The 22,761-nt window shown below is 37.1% G+C and overlaps 1 protein-coding gene across 1 annotated transcript in view; it reads right to left on the bottom strand.

Moving 5' to 3' along the window:
* The window catches only part of PPP2R5A (protein phosphatase 2 regulatory subunit B'alpha), a 47,806-nt gene that overhangs the window by 7,860 nt on the left and 17,185 nt on the right, over nt 1–22,761 (bottom strand). Inside the window, exons 2-8 of the mRNA XM_062571842.1 lie at nt 21,206–21,402; nt 15,892–15,993; nt 9,368–9,460; nt 6,157–6,287; nt 5,923–5,982; nt 4,586–4,694; nt 2,214–2,267 (exon numbers count right to left, since the gene is read on the bottom strand). Coding sequence (XP_062427826.1) covers nt 2,214–2,267; nt 4,586–4,694; nt 5,923–5,982; nt 6,157–6,287; nt 9,368–9,460; nt 15,892–15,993; nt 21,206–21,402 — 746 coding nt within the window. The remainder of the gene's footprint in view (nt 1–2,213; nt 2,268–4,585; nt 4,695–5,922; nt 5,983–6,156; nt 6,288–9,367; nt 9,461–15,891; nt 15,994–21,205; nt 21,403–22,761) is intronic.

Here is a 22,761-nt window from a genome sequence, read left to right on the forward strand (position 1 = left end):
TATTAAAAGCATATCCTATACTTTCATATTAAAATACCAACACATGCACATCTGTGCTCAAAAATTTTATTCCAAGTAACACTCATGTGAATGCAGAGCTGAATTCTTACTGCTCTTCCTACACAAAATCCACAAGCTTTTATTACTCCTTTCTGAGCTACTTCAAACTTCCTACAGAGTTGACTTGCAGCAACAGGCATCTGCTAAGCAACAACTCCTATTTACAAGAGCTGCATGCCTAGACCGATTCTCACAAAACTGAATTCCTTACGTGTGAACGCCATGGCGCTTAGCAGGGTTAGGTGATGAGCCCTTCGTGTCAGCTCTGCGAACATCAGGACTGACCCGAGGCAGACTACCATAGTTACAAGAGCCTGGACTGAATGTCCGCTAAACTGACCCTGAGTGACAGCTCCTGCCAGAAAAATAAGACCGTGGTACTCATGAAGACAACCTTCTTATGGAGTTCTTAAAATATTACTTGATCTAAAGCCAAAGTCCCTGTCCCCCAGAACAAAACAAAAAAAAACCTCCAAATACCATTTCATCAGTTACCCCATCAAACTTTGACATTTACATTTCAATCTTTTCAGAAAGTTTCTTAAAAGCTTCACTTCCTATCATCTATTAACCTTTACTCATCCTTTTTCGGGTCCAAGTTTGTTACGCGTTCAGAGTAATGACCAAAGCAAGTATAGGCAGTGATTCTGTATCTTCATTCTGAATTCACCTTACTGATTAAAAGGCGACCAGAGTTGTCTGCACGATGGCCCCAGGGAAGTCTCAGAACGCGGTACTACGGCATTCCCACCGAGAAAGCCCTGCCTTCTCGCTTAGAAGTTCAGGCTTCGATTCTGCATCACAACTGTGTAAATTCACATCAGGAAGTTTTGTCACTTCGACAACAGCGGATCTTATAGGTTTTTAGGTTACACTGCACATTTGCTGCTCACATTCCTTACCCAGTAAAACAAGCTCATTGACCAGTTTCAATTGAAATTGTAAAATAGTTACAATTAAGATTCTCGTCTAAATTCCCCAAATTTTTGTGGAAATTGGTAGCTGTGCAGAGAATCCCAAACTAGTACCCCAAGGGAGAAGCAAACAGAACTCGGCCATTCTGTGCTGTTTGAAAACAATCTGCCGGCACAATCCACAGTCCTGTGCTTGGTATGGGAGTCACAGGGTGGATGAAGCAAGCTGGGAACACTGCAGTACGCAGGAAGGAAGATACCTCAAACAGCTAGCACAAATTCATAGACAGTCTGGCCTAGTTCCACCATCCACAGCAGAACTTGCCTTCTGATGATCACCAGCACCAAGTGACCCTCTAGAAAACAAGCTTCCACAGTAAGTCTGGTGAAAATTTAAAATGTTTCCACAAAACTGTTTCTTTTCTCTTTATAAGAAATTTGCACAAGCTCTTCATTTTTCTGATCCCAAAAAACAGACGTTGTACTTAAATTTCAACATATCCTTAACCGAAAGTATTTCCAATTATCAAACTACAACTGGTTTCTGTTCTAGTTGGTCTGACATGAATTCATGTCCTCCCGAGCTGCTACGCTGCCCTGAGCCTACATTTTTCTTTATGGACCTTGTAAATGAAGTCCTGCAACCCTCATTTAGCTGAACTGTCAATATACACCATGGGAGATGCAGCCTGGCAAAAGCCACTGATGCCTGAAGCACCTGTATTATAACTGCCAAGAGGCACTGCAATAACTGAAAAGACAGCAGAAATACACTTGAAATTTCAAAGTTCTTTTTATCTAAATAAAGTATTGTTATTCTTTTTAGCTTTCATTTTGAGATTGTATTTCCCTAAGTAATTCAGCTTTATGTAGTGGTTCAGCATAAGCCATCAGCATCAAAGAATACTGTCAGTTCTTACTAGGAAAGAATACAGTAGTTAAATATTTTCTCATATGAAGTGATTCACATGATCTCAGCAGTTTAAAATTTTATTTAAATCTGTGCTCCATCTTGGTCATGTGTTGAAAAAATAACAGCACTTTCAAACCCCAGAATTCTCTTAACACTTGTGCTAAACTTAAATAAATAAATAAATAAAAATCTTTTCACTGCAAAAGATGCCTACGGATCATTAATCAAGATATCACAGATAATACTGCCATAAAGCTCTAATGAGTTGCACTGAAATATTTAGTTCAAATTAAAAGCAGAAAAATACTCAACTGAAAAATACTCACAGGCTCTGTTAAGGTTGTATCTTTTTCCAGGAACTGTACAACACAATAGGCCAGCTAGAATGTAAGTTATATAGTTATTTAGTTTAAACAGACATTGTTTAGATATTACAGTATAAATAAATATCACAAATTACAATGGAAGCATTTCTAATCAGAAAAAAAAATCCCTTCATCCATTTTATTTTCTTCCAAATTAAACAAAACAGTAAGATATACAGGCCTGTTCTATTTTAGAGAGACTTCTTCAATACCAAAACCTTAGGATTTTTTTAATCCTAGAAATAAAATTGCTTTTAAACTTGATAGTTTATTTTCCTAACTCAAATCCAGTGTTTAGGTAGATTCTTCTCAACTTCAGTACCTGTATTAACATTAATTAATATTGTGAATATGCTGGAGTTTTCAAACAGCTACAGTGGTGTGGGGGGTAAAAACAATTCTAATTAAACAAAAAAAATATGTAAAACAGATTTGTGTGAGCACGCATTGCTCAAATGCAAAACTGGACATCTACAGCTTCCAAAATTCAGTGTTACAATTACAAAGATGTGCAAGATACCTTAATGTATGACATGGCCACAAGAGATCATAGAGCATCTGTCCAGCTGAGCATCCTGCCCCTAGCAACAGGCAACACCAAATGTCTACGAAGAGCATATGAAGTAGGGAAGCAAAGGCTGAAAACTCACCGGCAAGCTCTCCTGCCCTCCACCAGTTTGTGCCCTGGGGCTTTACGAGGCCAAGGTATTCTGCTCATATTTAGAAGTGTGGAAATATGGAGCTACATAACTAAGCAACCTTACTTCTGCCCAGTACAAAAACCATAAAATAACTCTATTGCTGAAACAGCTACAGTCCCAGATTCCATTACAACCAGTTTTAAGAAACAGCAGTACTTTTTATCTCCCAATATAAAGCAGAGGTGAATTCTTTTACATGTCTTACACACATATTTCCATACTTAGAATGTCTGAATTCAAATATTATCTTTCCATTTTAATGTTATATCAAACCAGATGATTATAGCGCTGTAATTATAACGTCTGATTTTTTTTAACCTGTAAAAATACGTGTAGATAAAAAAAAAGGAGTAAATATCATACGAATAATAAGTAGTCCCATTAAAGCTTTTTTGAGCAGTGTATCTATTATTCAAAGACACAGTCTCAAACTAAATAAGCTTTAAGACTTTATTTTTTAAGGCAGTGTAAACTTACACTGTTGCAACAGCAACCAGGCCAATCCTGATTGAAAAAAATGAGATTAATGTTGGTTGCATCTTCAGGACAATATGAAACAGGAAACATGCAATGAGTTTGCTCTGTAATTTCCAGATGATATTTTGATACACGAGAGTAGTGATGAAGGGATAGATGAATAGCCTGGTCAACAAACCAAATGCTGCTTTCAAGTACACAGTACAGCTTGAGGTAATATAACCAATGCACCAGAAGAAATGTATCATAGAATAACAGATAGCTTGCTGTACTGATCTATCAATGAGAATACCTTGGGCAAGTGACTGCTCCCTCTCATATCACTGACTCATTCCATGAAGCAGCCTATTGCATAGCAATAAACCACAAAGACAAGCAATTTTTAATTAAAACTTCTTATGAGAATTAGGAATTAACTGAGCTCTTGACCTGATCCTGTTTGTAGTCTATATAGTCATAATGATTCCACTTTAATTAGAAATTCATGTCCTCATATCTTTTGTCTATAAGGAGCTGTATTAGTGAGTTGGCTAAGATAACAAAGCAAATTTTTAATTACCCATAGCAGAATTAGTTGTTAATTTGCATAAAATGTATTCAAAACTCAAGTGCTAATATGCCTGGGAAGGATGTACGTTACTCAAATAAAATGCTGAATGTCTATGCTAAATATAAGAACAGAAGTGAACCAAGGAACTGCAACATTCTGACAGTATGTCATGGAGCCACACAATTCCTACCTGGTAAAAAGGTACTACGTATTTCTGCCTTTCATTAAAAAAAAAAAAAAAAAAAGGCACGCGTTTCTGAAATAAATATGTAACCATATTCAAGGTTCCTTTACACACAGCATTTAGCTTACATAAGGAAGAGATAACAGAACAAGGCCCTGGGATTAAGTTTTAAGCTTAAGTATGACAGACTGAAAACCAAAAAAACTTCCCATTTTAGTTGATATGACTGACTCACTGCTATATTCTTCCACTTTTAATATATGCTAGGCAAAATTAAGATTTATATGCAAGATCTTAACAAAATATTCAATGATTACATTTTTCAATATTTTGGAATACAGATATTAAAACACATACTACTATAAATTTTCGTTATTTTCAAATGCAAATACTGAAAAATTTAAGATACGTAAAATCTTACCTGTGCATGAAACAAAGCTAATCCCTTTGCAGTATGCATGGGTATCAGAACTTTCATGAGGAACTGTTTGTGTTCTGCTTTCAGTGGCAGTGCAAAACCATTGATAATACTGAAAACATGAATAGGCAGAATTTATTTATATAAATGTATATATATAAAATATATAAATATTTATTTATATGTATTTATATAAAATTTCTTCTCAGCAGAACAAGGAATACTGTAAATTAAAGAGATATTATATTTCTAATTCATTTTCTAAATGTAAGAGTTGTGGGACCACAAAATAGCTTTACATATGCACAGTCTCTAAAGTGCCTGTATCAATGCAAGTTTAGATTCTTGGTAGCAGAGAGGAGAAAAAAACAAAACAAAAACAAAAAAAAACCCCAAATAATACTTGTTAGGCTGAAGTATTTTTAACACGACTTCCACTTGGTAAAATGATCTACAGAAAGTCTTGCTGTCTAACAGTAGGGCTTTGACAGATACATCAGGAAGCTGTTCCTTTTCATTCACAATCACTTAAAGGTAACTTTCAAAGGAAAAAAAAAAAAAAGCGAGAAGCATGTATTTTTTAAGAAAAAACTACTTTAACACTGCAGTTAGAACATCTGTTTTGAGATCGTTTCTAGATTTTAGACAAACTTAAAAAAAAAACAGTAGTATCCCTTTCATTTGATTTTCATGAAGATTTGTTCCATTATAGTTTCACAAGCTTGGGCTTTTCAATTGAATCAGTAATATCTACGAATTTTTCTACTGTGAAATACATCTGTGAGAATTCTGCAAAACTAACAAACTGCTACCACACAGAATTCTAAAGTTAAAAATAAAATTATTAAATTGAAGGCAAAAATGGTAATCAACTCTGGCACTTACAAGGTTTTCACAATTAAAATTTAAAGTAAACCAGTCTGAAGATTGAAATATTTCACTCGTCATCAGGGCAAAAGCCAACGCTCGTTTTCTGAGCCACAGAAAATTAAAAGGACCAGGAGTAGACGCTATTGATTCTTTCCTAAGGTGTGTGCGAGGGTGGAACCTTCGGTATTTTGGTATTCATATATCATGCTAGAGACAAAACGAGGACTCCTTAAGAAGTATTTTGCAGACCATCTTTACGATTTGCAGTGAAAAGGACAATTTATATTCTATATCCCAATTTGATAGTCACATGGTAAGCCAGACAATACTAGATATCAGTGACAGTACTTTATCACTAGTTACTAAAATAATTCTGTTCACCCCCTTCATTCCTAAAACAAGAAAGATGAAGCTTTCCAGAATAATCCAGAAAAACATTTCACATTTATTCTCCATCTTATCAAACTTACCTTCCTAATATCTCAAGAAGCTCAGCAACACCATTGAAGTGCTCAGTTTCATATATAAACCTGATGCAAAAACAGACAAGCAAAGTCAAACAGAAATTAGAAATCCTGAAGAAATACTCTTCAAATATTTGATAGCCAGATCACAGACCAAAATCAAGTCTTGTATTTCAAGATCAAATCACTGTAGAGATGAACCAGGAAGCCTCAATCTAGTCACACACATATATAGCATACCTGAGGAAAATGTTGTTTATCTGTTTCCTGATGAACGCTCTTAAACCAAGGAATTTTCCATAAATTCGATGAAGAACTGTCTTTAGGAAATCACGTTCTCGTGGGTCTTCGCTATCAAAGAGCTCCAACAACTTTAAAAATTAGATGTAAATATATTACTTTTAAAAGGTTTTAAAAATCTTTGTCATGTTACTAACAAACTTGAATTTTACCTGTAGCTTACAAGTTTGCATTAAAAAAAAATAGAATCACTTTGACCTGAAATTCTGTTTGGATGTCCAATATTACTTTCAAAGTTAGATTTTTTTTTTCAATAAGAGTGAAACTCAGAAAATTTTCTCCGTATTGAGAAGCCCATATACAGATTTCAACAAAGCCATTCCAACAGCAGTGACACTATCAAAATAAGAATGAAATCATCAAGAATGAGGTTATCAAACCTTAGATAAGTGGTCTGCAGTTGGTTTTTAAGAAATCTGAATTAATCACATTTGTGTCAGATAATTACAGCTTTTTAATTAAAATCTTGTGCTTCGAATGGAGGCATGGGTTTTTTTTATGGGGTTAGGTTTAGCTCATTGGTTAGAGTGTGGTGCTCATAATGCCAAGGTTGTGGGTTCAACCCCCGTATGGGCCACTCATTTGAGGGTTGGACGAGATGATCTCCAGAGGTCCTTTCCAACCTTACCAATTCTATGACACTCTATGATGTACTTTGTTCCTTTACTTCGATTTAAAAAAGCTTCACGTCTTTCAAGTTAAGCAAAAGCATAATTCTTTGCAAAATGATTTTGCAAGATAAATGGATGGTGATAAGAATTACGCATATTTCCTCAGGGACAGAAGAAAGTGATGTTCAACAGAATGATAATTTATTAGAAGCAAGCTACAGGAAAAAAAAAATCACAGCACGTAGAACTTAAATAGTTTCTGTCTTAATCTAGTATCAGTATTTCCTCTTTTCTAAATCTCCCCCCACCCTTGTCATTTTCTGCTTATCTATTCTGGGTGATGAACGTGTTTGCTTTTGTTTGGACGCAAGACATTTCAGAATTAATGATTTAATATGAGGATTCATCAAAATTAAGCATAAGCTGTGAAATGACAAGTTTTGGTTCCCTACTAATAGAGACTAAACACCTCAATAAGCCAGCAAGATACTCTGTAAATTTTTTTCCTTGTAGAAAGTTTTCTTTCCATACTTGCTTGAAGAGATCAGAAGACATTCCAATTCCTTTACAAGTCATTATTTTACATTCTTTTTTCCTCTATGTCCAAGTAAAAGCAAATTCCAGATGCACTAACTGTGCTAAGTGACTGCTTGAGCTAAGTTATCTTCTGCTCAGTTCAGGCCTGCAAACATATAGATGTCTATACCCAGCAACATAAGGCAGGGGAAATAGCTCTTCAGGAACTTTGCTCAGGCTCATTTAATTTTTATATTTAGAAGATCTCTCTCAGTGTTATTACTCCACATTTTTCTGTAGAGCTGTTCATTGCATTGTCTTTCTCGTATTCTCAAGAAAAATCAAGTCAAACTTTAGGAATTAAAAACTCTGGAAGATGACTTCTAAGAGAACCTGGATCAACTAGTAAACTTGCTATTTACGGCCAGTTGTTCAGCAGCAGCTTCAGGCCTGGATTTTGTGGGAAATGTCAAACAAGACAGACAGGAAGGGAACGCTTATAAACAAGAACAGTGAAGTCCAACAAAGAAATATAAATACAGTTCCTCAAGGTGGGGAGGAAAACATTCAAACATTTTTCTACTTTACATTAGTGCATTGTGATGGCCTGCCACTGCCACTCTTCAAAAACTGAAATTTTCCTTGAAAACTGAGTTATATTGATATGGGAAAATACTCACCAAAATAGCTTTGGACAAAAATTATTATGGTATCAAACAGCAAAAACTAAACGTTTTGCTAACTCATTTGTTTAGATTTGGAATGTCCAGAAAACTGAGTTTCTATTACGTATACACTAGGTCCTGGTGCCTCTCTCCCTTATCCTTCCACAGTGCAATGCTGCTCCCAACCAAAACGCAATTGCTTAAAGTTCCTATTTGCCTGCTGATGAGAAAGCTGCTCCTGGCTAGGAGAGCCAATTCAGATCTTTCTGTGAACCACAAAACACTGCCCTCTCAAACTTGCAAATCCTTCTTGCTCTACCTTCCTGCAGATTTTCCAATCAGAATGATTCACAGCATCTTCCTCCTATTCACCATCTTCCCCTCCACCGAAAAGGAAGCAAGGTGCAAAGGCATTGACAGCAATAGAGTCCCTAACCCTTCTGCTTTCACTTCAGTTTACAGTCTTTACTTTCTAGAATTTTGTCATTTTTTCTCCACCTAACCTGACTCACAGAAGTTTAAAATGGTAACAGGTTTGTACCTAAGATATTGGAAACACAGCATCAAAATACAGTAACCTGCTTTACATAAAACCAGTCTTGGCTAAACTCTAACAAAAGACAATACCAGTCAATCTTCAGGGCCTAAAATTTCAAGCTATCCTACTTCAAAGAATATTGCTATCCTATAGCTATCCTATTCAAAGAATAAATTGTTAGCATCACTCAAAACATAGAGCCTATGTCCCTAATAAGTTACGTTTAATATACAATCTCAGTTCATTTTCTTGCTGAGTTACTTTGTACAGTGAAGCATAATCTTTCTTCAATTTTCCAATGTGTTTTTTTTTTAATCTAATTTTTCTTCTGTGTATAACATGTGATGATAAAGAGAACAACACTATCTAGTAACAACTTAGCAGATGCTGGAACACATTTCATATATTAAAAAGTTAGCTTTCCACAGAACAAAAATCAGTCTTCCTGTAAGTTTTACCACAATAATTTTCTACTGGGGGGGGGGGGACTAGAGAAATCAAAACCACTAAAACAATTTAATCAGCACACTGTTGATTTCACTGGAGGTAAGAGTGGACTTTCTTCCATAAATTCAAACATCTTACACTGTTTTCAGATATCAACCTCTACACTTTGCAAAGTGTTTCTAAAGTCACTAATTATCTGTGTGCTATGATGTCTTATTTATATAATGCTTTGCAGAAAGCATTGTACTAACAATTAAAGTTAAACCTTGTTAAAGTGAAAGCTTTAGTATCTCCTTAACCATACATTCATCAGATAGTTTCAGTTCTAGAGGTGATCTTTAGATCTGGAGGGAGAAAAAAAAATCTATACTTACCTGTTGTACAAATTTCTGGTCAATGTATCGCTTTGCAATGCTCGGCTGAAAATCCGGACTCTCTAAAAATCTCAGGAAAAATTCATACACCAACTACAAGAATTGAAATGAAGAATTTTAAGAAGTTAATAGGTACACCAAAATACAGCTCTTAAAACAACAAAGAGCCCCTACATACATGAAGAATAGTCCCACTGATTTTACACATGTTTAAAAGGTACATCTGCCTGGCCACCAGTACTAACATATTGCTCTTAATTATGGCATAATTAAGTAAGTATCAAGAGTACTTTAAATCCCCTAAAAATCAAAGCTTAATAATCTACTGAAAATATCACTATTAGACAAACCAAGTAAAAGTTCTATGTATTACATATTCTCCCCTTTTATTGCTATATTAAAAATTTATTCCAAATGCTTTTAACAATACCAAGAGTAAAATTAATTACTGTAACATTACAAAATTCCTTAGAAATAGATTAAGGGAAGTCTGCTAACTGAAGTGTCCCTGAAGTTAGGTTTCAATTGTAAGCTGTAAAATGAAAGGTCATATTAAGAAGTTGAATAGATACACAGACTTAGGGTTTGGCATACTATTAGGTTTCTAAATCCTAGATACTCAAACATCCTCTGCATATTTATACTCAATATCCTTTATATTTTGTAGTGTACTATTACTACAGAGTTCAAGTCCTCACTCAATAGGACCCGACAAGGCCCACAGGTGAAAAGACAGGAGAGAAGGATAAGGAGGGCCAACTCAGGCCCTGAGTTGGCCAAACAACATCAAACAAGTCCCGTATGTTTGGTTCATCTGAACCATATGTTTGGGTTCACCTGAGGTCCAAGACACAAAATTCTGTGCTTTCATACAACGGCAGGTGATGAACGACAGGAAGATGCCTACAAGTCTCCTCATTTATAAAATATGGGGATATAGGCAAGATAGAATTGAGAGGGAAAATATCTTAAATTTAGAAACACTCAAAGCTCACTGCTGATTTTGTTAGTGCTTATATCTTATATCTTTTTAGTTAGTTAAACAATCAGTGAGTAATAATACTGAACTACAATTTAGGCACACACAGACATCACTGATTGGACTTCGAAAAAAACATACAGAGCAGTGGTCATATTCACATGCAAGTATTTCAACTATTACCACTAAGAGTACTTAAACTCTCTCAGAACCAATACCTAAGTAGTTCATAATTATAATTATGAAGTTTAGTTGAGCAAATGCTTGAGAGTAAGTACTTTTTTTTATCTAGAATGTTTGAGATTGCAGAAGCTTATGCATAGCCTCAAGGAAGGTGAGGTTGCATCAGTACAGCAGACCTCAAAAACCCAAGAAGGACCCCCTTACTCTTTCTCTCCTTGGACCCAGACTAACAATAGCTTTTTTGTATCAGAAATTTAAAAGGAGTTTAGAAGTATAAATATTTTATAAACAAGACTGCATTAAAAGAATGTTGAAGCTGCAGGTTGTAGAAAAATTGTCTTCTAGCACAAACGAAATAACATGCAGTTGCATAATACTCTATGTAGGGCAGCCTTTTTTTTAAAAAAAAAAAAAGTTTCATAATAGCCAATCCAATAAGATTTTAAGTATTTCCATACTTCATCCTCTGCCTTAGAAACAGATCAGCCATGCCTACTGAATTTTCTCAAGCTAAAAACCACATAAATTCATCAGTGGTTTGTGTTGAAATGGGAAATACGAGTGAAGGGAGGTTATTAGCACAGCTTCATAGGGACCACCTTTGGAATTAAGTCTCATTAAATATTTCTATCAATGACCACGACAAAGAATAGCCAGTTGTTAGCTGCTTGGATGCTGCCATAATGTTGCAAGCTGCCACCAAAGAAAGAGTACCAGGTTATTAGGAAGAAAGGGCAAGATCCTGAAGACTGAGAGTTATAGGATGAAATTTAGTGACTGCAAAGTGAGAGTAATAGACCCAAGAAGAACTTTGGCTAAGCACTAGCAAGTTTCTAAGCTAGAGAAAGGAACAGATCCTTAATGCAGGGCAATCACATGATGACTAAGATCTGTCTATGCAATGAAACCACAAAAGGGTAAATGAAACCCTGGGATATACCAGGAAGAATCTGACAGTGAAGACAAGAGATGCACAGTCTTACGTATTTTGGACAGATACTCAAACCTGGATAGACACAGAGAAGGAACCATGACCGTTATCATGGGACAGAGCACCTCTTACAAGGGAAGACTAAAACAGCATGTTTTGTTTCTCTTAATGGAGGTGGAAGGGGAAACAATTGTGACTCCTCTAAAAATAGAGGGAGAGAATAGGGCAAACCAAACCAAAGAATGAAGCTAAAACATAATGCTCTAACAACATCTGCATATAAACTGTTGAAGATTAAGGTTAGGATTATAAATCAGAACTGAAAACAGTCTTAGAATAAATGAAATCTTGTTTATAAAACTGATCAGCATTAATGCATGATTCTCAATATATGATGACAAACTATAATCAGCTACATGTTTCATTTCTAACACAGGAAGAATGCTGCCAGCTACCCCATGAATACTTCCAATAACCACATGCAATGCCAGAACCCAGAAAAGAGTTTTCAGCAAGTGGGGCCAGAGGGAGAGAGAAGTGCTCAAAAATCCGGTTTCTGGACTGTGTCACAGAAAAGTTCTGCATACTGAAGAAATACTTATGCAGTTCTGATGTTTATAGAATTGTCCATCTTCTGGATTTCCTGATAATTAGTTTCACTGCTCCTAGAACACATTCCGCTCATTAAAGGTATCAGATAACTTTGGAAATCCTTGGGAAATGCACGAAACTATACAAGACATTTCAGGAAGCAAGCTGTGATGGCCATTCCTCCACAGTCAGTGTCTCCCTTCTCCTGTACCCTAACGTTTATGAAATCAAAAGCATAATAGTAAGTATGAACTAGGAGTAAGAATGGATTCTAGTCATAGCAAACCTTTGGCTACTTCTGTCTAAAAAGATACAGATGGATAGGTACGCTCAGCTATCCTCAGATTAGCTGAAGCATTACCACTAGAAATATGAAATCTTTTAGGGAAGAGAACTGTTGGATTTAATAGTTACAGCCTCGAGAACTGGTCTGTTTTGGTCAGAGAGCTATGACAAGCCACTCCTGCTCCTTTTGTGATTCAACCTTCTTTCTTGCACAGACCAGCAGAATATCATATTTGTGTTTAAGGTAACACATTATCTACTCCCTAAGCTCAGTGGCTTTAATGCCAACCTATTCAAACCAGTATGGCTGCTAAGAACTATCTTGGGTAATGCTTTAAAGCTGTCTTACACATGGTGCTCATTTTTCTGAAGGTCTACAGTCTTTGGCAGTGGCTATATAGGCTGGCAACTTAGTAAGTCATTACCTATCATACTATTTCATAGAGAAATGCCAATAGATTCAACAAAACAGAAGAGTGGTGATTCATTTTTTTTGCTTCTTACCTCCTAGAAAACCGACTACGTGCCTAGCAGCATGAGACAATCTTGAATATGCTTTTCTTTCTTTCTTTCTTTCTTTTTTTTTTAAAAAGCAGAACCATCACAAAAGGCATAAGCTTACAGCTAGCAAAAAAAAAAAAAAAAAAAAAAAAATGTGGGGACACCCACCCCAACCCATAACCCCCATCCCCCCCCAAATATATGCAATTTAATACTTCCAGCAGTTTGATAAAATCTCACCCTGGTCTAGACATTAGAGAGCAGAAAGCTGTGCTCCTGGGGCAATTAATAAGTTACCAGGCCCAGTCTGCTAGTATCCAATAGTGGACACATGAACTGTAAAATAAAGGGGAAGAACACACTAACCATATCCATTACGGTACAATGAACAATTCTAACCCAGAGACCGCATGAGTAACTGATGCAGGAGAGGAAAATCCACAATCAAACAGCCTGACAAAAACTCATTTAGAAAAAGGCAAAATAGAAAGCTGAAAATAAAATCTCAAATAGTACCACAGAATACAAACCTGTTCCAACTTCTTAGACAAGCCAGAAGCACGAGCTAAGCTTATCACAAGACCAACAACTCTTGCTACAGAGAGAACTATATGTACTTATGTCCTAAAGTAAATTGAGCTACCATTTACAAGTTTTACTCCTGAGAGACAGAGGTATTTTGAAGGCAAACGATGCCTCTACTGACTGTAAGAGACATGCATTAGTGCTCCCTCCACTTTTTCCTAAATCAAACCATCTATTTCAGGTATCACAGGATCGGTAAGGTTGAAAGAGACCTCTGGAGATCATCTAGCCCAACCTCCCTGCTCAAGCAGGGTCACCTAAACCATGTTAGACAGGGTTGCAGCCAGGTGGGCCTTGAAGATCTCCAGAGAAGGAGACTCCACAACCTCTCTGGGCAACCTGTTCCAGTGCTCTGTCACTCTCACAGGGAAGAAATTCCCCCTCACGCTCAGGCAGAACTTCCTGCGCTTCAGTTTCTGCCCACTGCCTCTTGTCCTGTCACATGGGACAACTGAAAAGAGTTTGGCCCCGTCCCCTTGACACCCTCCCTTCAGGTACTTGTGCACATTGATAAGATCCCCCCTCAGTCTTCTCTTCCCCAGGCTGAACAGGCCCAGCTCTCACAGCCGTTCCTCAGAGGACAGATGCTCCAGCCCTCTGATCATCTTCGTAGCCCTACGCTGGACTCTCTCCAGTAGCTCCATGTCCCTCTTGTACTGGGGGGCCCACAACTGGACACAATACTTGAGATGAGGCCTCCCCAGGGCTGAGTAGAGGGGCAGGATCACCTCCCTCGACCTGCTGGCAACACTCTTCCTAATGCACCCTGGGATACCATTGGCCTTTCTGGCCACAGGGGCACATTGCTGGCTCATGGTCATCTTGTCATCCACCAGCACTCCCAGGTCCTTCTCTGCAGAGCTGCTCTCCAGAAGGTCAGCCCTCAGCTTGTACTGGTGCATGGAGTTATTCCTCCCTAGGTGCAGGATCCTGCCCTTGCCCTTGTTGAACCTGATGCAGTTCCTCTCCACCCAACTCTCCAGCCTGTCCAGGTCTCTCTGAAAGGCAGCACAGCTCTCTGGTGGATCAGATACTCCTCCCAGCTTGGTATCATCAGCAAACCTGCTGAGGAGGCACTCTGTCCCTTCATCTAGGTCACTGATGAATAAATTGAACAAGACTAGACCCAGCACTGAGCCCTGGGGAACTCCACTAGCCACAGGCCTTCAACTAGACTCCGCACCCCTGAGTACAACCCTCTGAGCTCTGCCTTTCAGCCAGTTCTCAAATCCACCTCACCGTCCACTCATCTAACCCACACTTGCTGAGCTTGCCTAGGAGGACGTTATGGGAGACAGTGTCAAAAGCCTTGCTGAAGTCAACGTACGCAACGTCCACTGCTCTGCCCTCATCTACCCAGCCAGTCACTCCATGACAGAAGGCTATCAGATTGGTTAAGCAGGATTTCCCCTTGGTGAATCCATGCTGGCTACTCCTGATCACCTTCTTTTCCCCTATATGTCTGGGCATGACATGCAGAATGAGCTGTTGTCATATATCATTTGTAGAAGAAATGGCTAAGTGAGATTATCATCTCAGCCTTTAGCCTGAACAGTTACTCTCTGCAGTAACATTTTCTTACTTGGCTTAAGTTTCAAATACTGTCTTGACAACATGCTTTGTAGCCGATACTAGAAGTCCTATTTTTAATAAGGGTGTTCTATGTTAGAACTGTAAAATTATAGCTAGGGAGTAGCATTTTGAGCCCCTTAAGAGAGGGGGTGGTATACAGATGTGCGGTAGCTATTAATCTTCTACTCATTGGTAAGAGTTGCTTCATAACAAGTTTTATGTAACAGATGCTACTTTTTGCAGATTCAGCAAAGAATTAATCATGATATGAACTGGGATGACAAGTGACTTAGTATTGTTGAACTTTTAACAAGTAATTCGAAAAAAATCAGCATTAGTGAAAGTCGATCATGTGCTCGATACAGCAAAGCTATAAAAATCACGAGATTGGTACAGGAGTGCAACAATGGAGTAACCAACCAACTGTTACCAAACAACAACGCCTATATTGTAAAGTTTTTGCAGAGAGGGAGGGGGCTGGGAAGAGAGGAGTGAGGAGAGATCTAGTTCTTGCTCAGAAGACAAATAAAGGCTATTACTCCATTTTTGTTGCTGTCGCGAGAAAGTGAGCAGTAACATCCATTTGTATTTTCAGAAAATGAATAAAAAATAGGTGTTTTGTATAAAGAACGTAACTACCTAAAATATCCATATACTTTAACATACATATACTACGTTTTAATAGTTCAATCACTGTTTAAAAAAAAAAGTACAAGACGAGTTATATTCTGTTATACATATAACAAAAGCACTAGTTTTGTCTTCTTCCATATACAGGCACTAAAGTGTATTCTTGTAAAAAGTAATTTTGATCTTCATAAAAGGCACAAAATTGCTCACATATCAATTCACAGCTCTTGCCTTACAAGAACACTTGAAAATAAAGGAAGTACATACCTGTATGTGGGGCCATGAGGCTTCAAGAGTTGGTTCATCTTCTTCTGGATCAAAATCTGGGTTATCACTAGGTGGAAGTGTTCTGAAAATATTAGAACTAATCTGCAAAGGAAAAAAACCTGTTTAATTGTATCATTTAAGCTTTCACAACCCACAGTAAACAGTGGACTGCTTTTAGCTTATACTTAGATAAAGGAAGCAAAACCAGCTTTAAAAAACATTTCAACTTTTATTCTTTAACTTTTCAAAAGCACTAAATTCAAACACTCAGAAATCTGAATCAGGCCCATGAAAATAATGGGAACACATTTTTTTGCCTGTTATGAATTTTTAAGACAGACATGGGTCATACATTTACAACCTTTTCCTCAAACTATGAAGATGAAAAATTAGTTTTTGTTATGGAGATTGAAATTTTCTTTTAACTAGTTGTCTGCAATAGCTAAGATTTTTATAAAAACACCAAATACAACAGGGCTACTAATTATATTTTATACAAAACTCTCTTCAAAAGAGAAAATCCCTCAAATATATCTATTTTCAGTGTTCTTCACTTTCCTTAATTTCATCACGTTCTTCATTTTTAAGAAAGAACTAAGTGTATAGTTTTTCACATTCCATAATTTTCAGATGTCTCAGGGTTTTGGGAAGTCAAAAATAACTTTACACAGCAATTGTAAGCTTTACCTCTAAGACAGAACACCCTAGAAAAAATAAGAAAAATGGCTATCAAGTTACTTTAGCTATGATCTAGTCTTATCAAAACACCTTCAAAAGGGTGAGTTAAGAGGTTTCCTCAGGGATTTCCCAAGCGTATGAAAGTCTATGGAGAAGACCAATCTTTCAGATACCAAAATAGAGTGTAATCACATCTGCTAGATGTCATTTGCTATGCTATGTGTTGGTGTTCAATAGATATAAAATCCAATATAGAACACGAAGTTAATTTCTTATTTTGCATTTTCTACCACACCTTGCAAAGACTAGTTTAGCACCATTTTTCCAGTCAGCTTCCAAATTCTGTAGTCTTTTAGCTCAAGTCTGTTTCAAATAGCTGCTAACCACCTAAGCCTACTGAACACAACCAAATGTCTGACAGTCCGCAGCCAATGCTTCTCCATGACTTCCGTGGAATCTCCAGGGTGTCCAAAGGATCTTGCAAGGGGACCTAAAGTCAACCAGCTGGCTCTGCATAAAAGGATTAGCTGCCTCATTAGCCAAGATATAATGCCACTGGATAAATTAACTGACTTCTCATTTCCCCCTATGCCCTTCATTCTGGCTTTTGCTGTCTTCTGTTGGTACGTGCTAAAGCTGCGAACACTGATGACCTGTAGAAGACCAATGATGCTCTGTATGGAAGGGTGTTAGAGCAAGCTGTCCTAGTTTACTCCACAGCAGGAAAAAAGAAAAAAAAACAGTAAGGTTGTTGTTTATAGTTGTGTAGATAAAGGAAAGGTTGTTGTTTAATGTTGTAAAGATAATGGAGTTAGGATTGTGGAGTGCAAGTAAAATTGGCTGGGGTGAGTGGAAGGCAGAGGGAGGAGTTTAAGAGAATTTGGCTTTTAACCAAATCTGAAAACCAAGGTTATAATCACAGATCTGTTCCCTGATAACATCTATGCTTACTAGTTATTCAATAAAAACATCCATGATAAACACTCAGGATTCAAATTAGTTCCCTACTGAGACTTCTCTAGGGGTCTTCTACCTCTGCTTCTATGTCTTTTGCTAATATTTCCTTAAAATGCATCCTTTTATTCCTAGATGCATCTTACTGAACTAGTCAACACTTTAGCATAGAACCTCAAACAAGTTTTCTTCCAGAATGTAAAAAATGTCAAGTCCAAAACAAAGGTACTAACTACTGACTATACTTCCATACCAGAAATGAATAGCAACTGAATCTTTAGAAAATTAGCCTTATGATTTTTCAGATATTCATTTGTTCCACTAGCACTATTGGTCTCCTTAGGAATCTGAAAGTTAGAACAAAATGTATACCATATTCTGTATTAGCCAGTGTCCCTAAAGAATGTTCAATTACTTCATTGCGTTTGAAATAATTTTGCTCTCTGTCTCATCTGCTTCTACTAACATCTTGCTAATAGTATTTTTTGAAAATGTTTTTTGGGTTAAAAACCCCACTATTGTTCTACAGGCAAATTCTTTTTTTAATATCCTTTCATACTATTTAAAAACATCCATTTTCATTTACAAGTGGAGTCTTGCCCCAAAACAGTGGATCAAGAAATACAAGTCATAAAAGACTTACAGTTCGACAATTTTTACAAAGAAACTCAGCATTAGTTTTCTAAACCTCAAAGTCTGGAGAAAGCAACATCTTAATATGTGCAACTTCTAGGCTGAATCATTTGAAGAACAGTTAACATATTAATATGCAGCTTTTCTGGAGTTTTTGTTTTGTTTTAATGAAAGAATCCCTCACAGTCTGTACATGTTTCCAAGGAACTAAACATTGGGAGAAATACCAGATTCAATTTCAATTTCTGAGCATGCAGATATGGACACCTGCAGGCAAGTTTCTCAAAGTTCAGAATTCCACAGCTTGTGCAGGTTGCTAGGAAAATCACTGACAATAGATTTTAAATGATGGTTGGTATTAGAATAGATTGGCAAGCACAAGGAGATGGAGGAGTAGAGTGTACTGGAGGAGCATTTCTTTTTTGCTCCCAAACCTGATAAAGGCTAGAGCTTCCTAACTTCCCAGAAAGCTTTTATAGAGGTAAATATTTGTAATGCCAAACCTTAATTTGCTGATAGCCTCAGAACTTTGAATTAGATATATACACATTGTATAGGAGGTGCGCAGACCGTGGCTGCCCCTCCAAAAACTATTTGTAAGCAACACTCTTCCCTAGTTCTTAGTTCAAACATTTTGGCAAAAGTATTATAGGACAATCAATTGGTTTGGGACAAAACAAACAAACAAAACCTACAGCATGTATCCTGCACATCTGCCTACACAAAAATGTATTCTTTATGACCTGGTTCCATCCTTGGTGGCAGGAAAGGTACTTTCACCATTTCAACCAGTGCTTCCTACTTTTGGATCATAGTAAAGTAGGGACAACTACACTAGACATGATTGTATAGTATCAGCTCAGCAGCTGTCATGGTTACAGAGACCATGTGAATGGAAGGAATGCTAGGAGACCTCCTCACCTGCAAAGACCTTGCCTATGCACTGGTCAGGTACAACAATATTTTTCTTCTTGATATCTGTAAGGGATTGTTGAATTTGCCTCCCCAAGACTCAGGCGACTCCAACGAAACTGTGCTGCTTCCTCTGCAAACTGAAGGAAAGGAGTCCCAGGCCTAAGGAAAGACAAGGGGCTTTGGAAAGAAATTAGCTCCGTTCCTGCTGCTGATTCTACTCTGGCTTTTTTAAGGGAACCTCCACGTAATCAGTTCAACCTTGACTACAAGTCAAATGGGAGTCGGGTTTCACTAAGGTTGATTTCTCAATCTTTCCCCTCAAATACACCATCCTTCAAACCCTGCAGAATGCTAAAATGCTTTAATTGAAGAGAAAAAAGAAACAGTACAAGAAAAAAATAACTTAAGTCTCTTGGGGGTTTTGCTACAAAGGAAATCCTCAAAACTGACACACATGTTGTCTGGAGGGAGAGAACTATCCCAAGTACTTCCTGAAGGCTGGTACTTAGTCCCAATTCAGAGCAAAGATCTTGTCTGCTGCCAGTTGCCAGGGAGACAAGAAATACTATTCAGACTTGGAGAGATCTTTTGTCTCAAGCTCTGAAAAAGCTCTCACTGAGCATTTAAGGCCTTCTTCACTTTCTGTCTTTTTAGGGGAGAAAAAGGAGATGTAAATCTGATGGAGAGAAAAATAAGCATCCACAGAGCCTAATCACTTGCACAGCAATAACCTCAAAGAACAGCACAACACCTTAGCTCCAGAAAGAGTAAACAACTTCAGTAGAAAAGAAAATCTTCCCCCTTCAGTAAGCATGATAGTATACTCTTCTCAAAAAGAAGCTGGAGAGGACAGAGTAAGAAAAGACTGCAAGGATTCAAGTGTGCTGCCATCAGCAGTGGCGGGGGAGAGACGGGAAACAAAACCAACACCCCTCAACAAAACAAGGAATAGGGGGATGCACTCTGTCCTTAATGTTTTTGAGTAAAGGACATTCACAACAAAAAAAAAAAAAAACACAGCTCCTTTTAAAAATGGACTGTGCCCTAGATTTTTTGTAAAGCTTGTTAAATGTGGCTAGTGAAACAGCCAAAATAAATAATTAAAGGTTTTTCAATAACCCTTTCAGTATAATGTTAAAAGATTTCTACACTAATTGAGAGAAAAGACAAAACCTTGCATATCAGCTGCCCACAACAACATCAGATTCCACCATACAGAGAACCATTACTATAAAAGAGCTGCAAGGCCACATGATTGAAACTGGTCTGCCTACATCCCCAACAGCTAACTTTAAAGTCAGCGTTGTGTGCACAAACCAAAGTTTAGAGAACCTTTTGCTTAAATGCAAGGACCCTAAACACATTGCTTTTCACCTTTCAACTCTCTAGACAAGTCAGTATGGGCAATATTGTAGAAGTTAAGAAGTCCTTCAGTTATGTTTCCTGCACATGGAATAAAGGTATATATAAAACACCACTTATGTAACATTTGAGAACGAGTAACAAAAGCCAATGAAAGTCAGCAGATAATGACCACAAATACTTTGGTGCTTATTCAACAAGCCATTTGTAGAAATTGTACAGTACAACTCACTCTGTGGTTTACAGCTTGAGCAAACCACTTACACTACTCAAGCACAGTGCTCCAAGGCCCAAACAGTGACAAAGAGCCATGTAAAGTATTTACAAAGTAGAGTCAGCTTCTTACACTGATAAACCTTTCTGTTGACACTATTATCCACAAGCATCTTTCCCAGAGAACTTAGCCCTTCATTCCACTGCTATTCTCAAATAAACAAAGACAGGCAGCACTGAAATATTTCCATTTTCTGAATGAGCATGACTTCAAAGCTTATCCAGAATGCAAGTGTCCACATTATACCAGTTCTTTAATTTTCATCATCCTGCATGCATTGTTTTCCAGCTAATAATTAAAGACTTACAAATGGTCTTTTTTTTTTTTACAAGTCTTTCTAAACAATCCTGTAGCCAAGTTATTATTACTGTATCGATGCTACATTTTATAAGCAGATTTACTCACAGAAATGCTGAGTTAGATGCTATCACAACTGTAAACTATTGAAGATGTTTTGTTCAAATTTAAAAAGTGTACTGAATTCCAGATTCTACTTACCATTTTTACTATGTCAGCATAGGCTGATTCAACAATCACTCCACGATTTGTTGAAACATATTCAACCAGTTCATTCAGGGTTGCTCTCTTAATTTCTTTGCTTTTCAGGTCTGAAACAGAGTCCATGAAGTCAAAGAGTACACAACACTGCTGCAACTTCTGACAAAAGAGATCTTGCTGTTCATTGGAGGTGGCATCTATAAAAGGGGGGGGGAAAGTGGCTTAAGTCTGCAGAAATATAATTGGGATTTCTAAGTCTGTTTGGTTGACTAAAATTTGCATAACCTGTTATCACCCTTTTAATGCAAGGATAGCATTTTGTCTGGCAGCAAATTAGCAAGCAATACCGTCACAACTGAAAACAAATGCCTGTTTAAGTATATTAGAACGTAAGACTCAACATTTAATTCTGAGTAAATATATGGCAGTAAATGTTAATAGAAAACTAGCAATTTCAGGTAAAACATGTACATGTACAATAAATACCAACTCACCCTCATTAAAAAAAAAAGCAGATACAGAAACAGTGCATCATTCTAACTTTTCAATCATCCGATTTGTCTCATTCTGTTCCCTAATACTTCATTACATAACCTGCTTAAAAGCTGCAAAATCTGCTTGGAAGGAACCTTATCTTTTTACCCCAATGCAAAACACTTCATCTACTTTTGACATCATGTGATAAATGTTTGTCTTAAGAATCAACTTTAATACTTAAAAAGGATTAATCCTGTATTTTCATGCCTCAGTCAACAATCCTAGTCTTGTAGCATTGTCCAGCTTTTTTGATCTATGAGGCAAAAATGTTTGCCTGTAACTCAGCGCTTCTATTTTAAAGTGTAGTCCATCTAAAACCTGATAAACAAGATTCCTCCATTAGTATTTCACATTAGATCTATAGCAGATGGATTATTAACTACTGTATACTTCAAAAACGTAGTAAGTTTTTAAAATATAACCAAAATATAACCGTTCAAAAGTTGCAGGATCACAACAAAAGACGTGGTTTTAACTGAGAAATCAGCTTAATGGCATACTACTTAGTATGAACTCAGAGAACCCAAGTACCCTTCATTTTTGCTTTGAGTTGCCTGTGGGGGTTGTTCTAAGCCACTCGGGAAACGTAGCATCAACTCATCTATCAGTTTGTTGGGATATCATTTGTTGTGGTGAAAAATTTTTGTTTCCAATTTTAACTAGGACTAGGCATGCTTTCCCAGAGAAGAGCTTTCAGATCTGTCCATAGCCAGACTCTTTCAGTCTAATCTCTTAACTTCAGTCATTCATTCCAGTATTCCTATTATTACTGCTGTTTTCTCATAAGGAAATTCGTAAGACAAGAAAAGGACAAGTTGCCTTGTAACACTTAGTATTGAACATGTTAAGTCTCAGTTTTAACTCTGAATATCCAAAGACCTCAGGCTTCTCTTTGCTGTTTTAGAGTTCATATTAAATTTGTAAGTTTAACAGCTCAACCACTCTTTGATAATGTCACTTCCTCAAGTTTCTTACCAAGACATCTTCCATTTAGTGGCTGAAACAGCAGTTTACAGTGA

This window comes from Rhea pennata, chromosome 3, assembly GCF_028389875.1.
Source record: "Rhea pennata isolate bPtePen1 chromosome 3, bPtePen1.pri, whole genome shotgun sequence".
Taxonomy (NCBI): domain Eukaryota; kingdom Metazoa; phylum Chordata; class Aves; order Rheiformes; family Rheidae; genus Rhea; species Rhea pennata.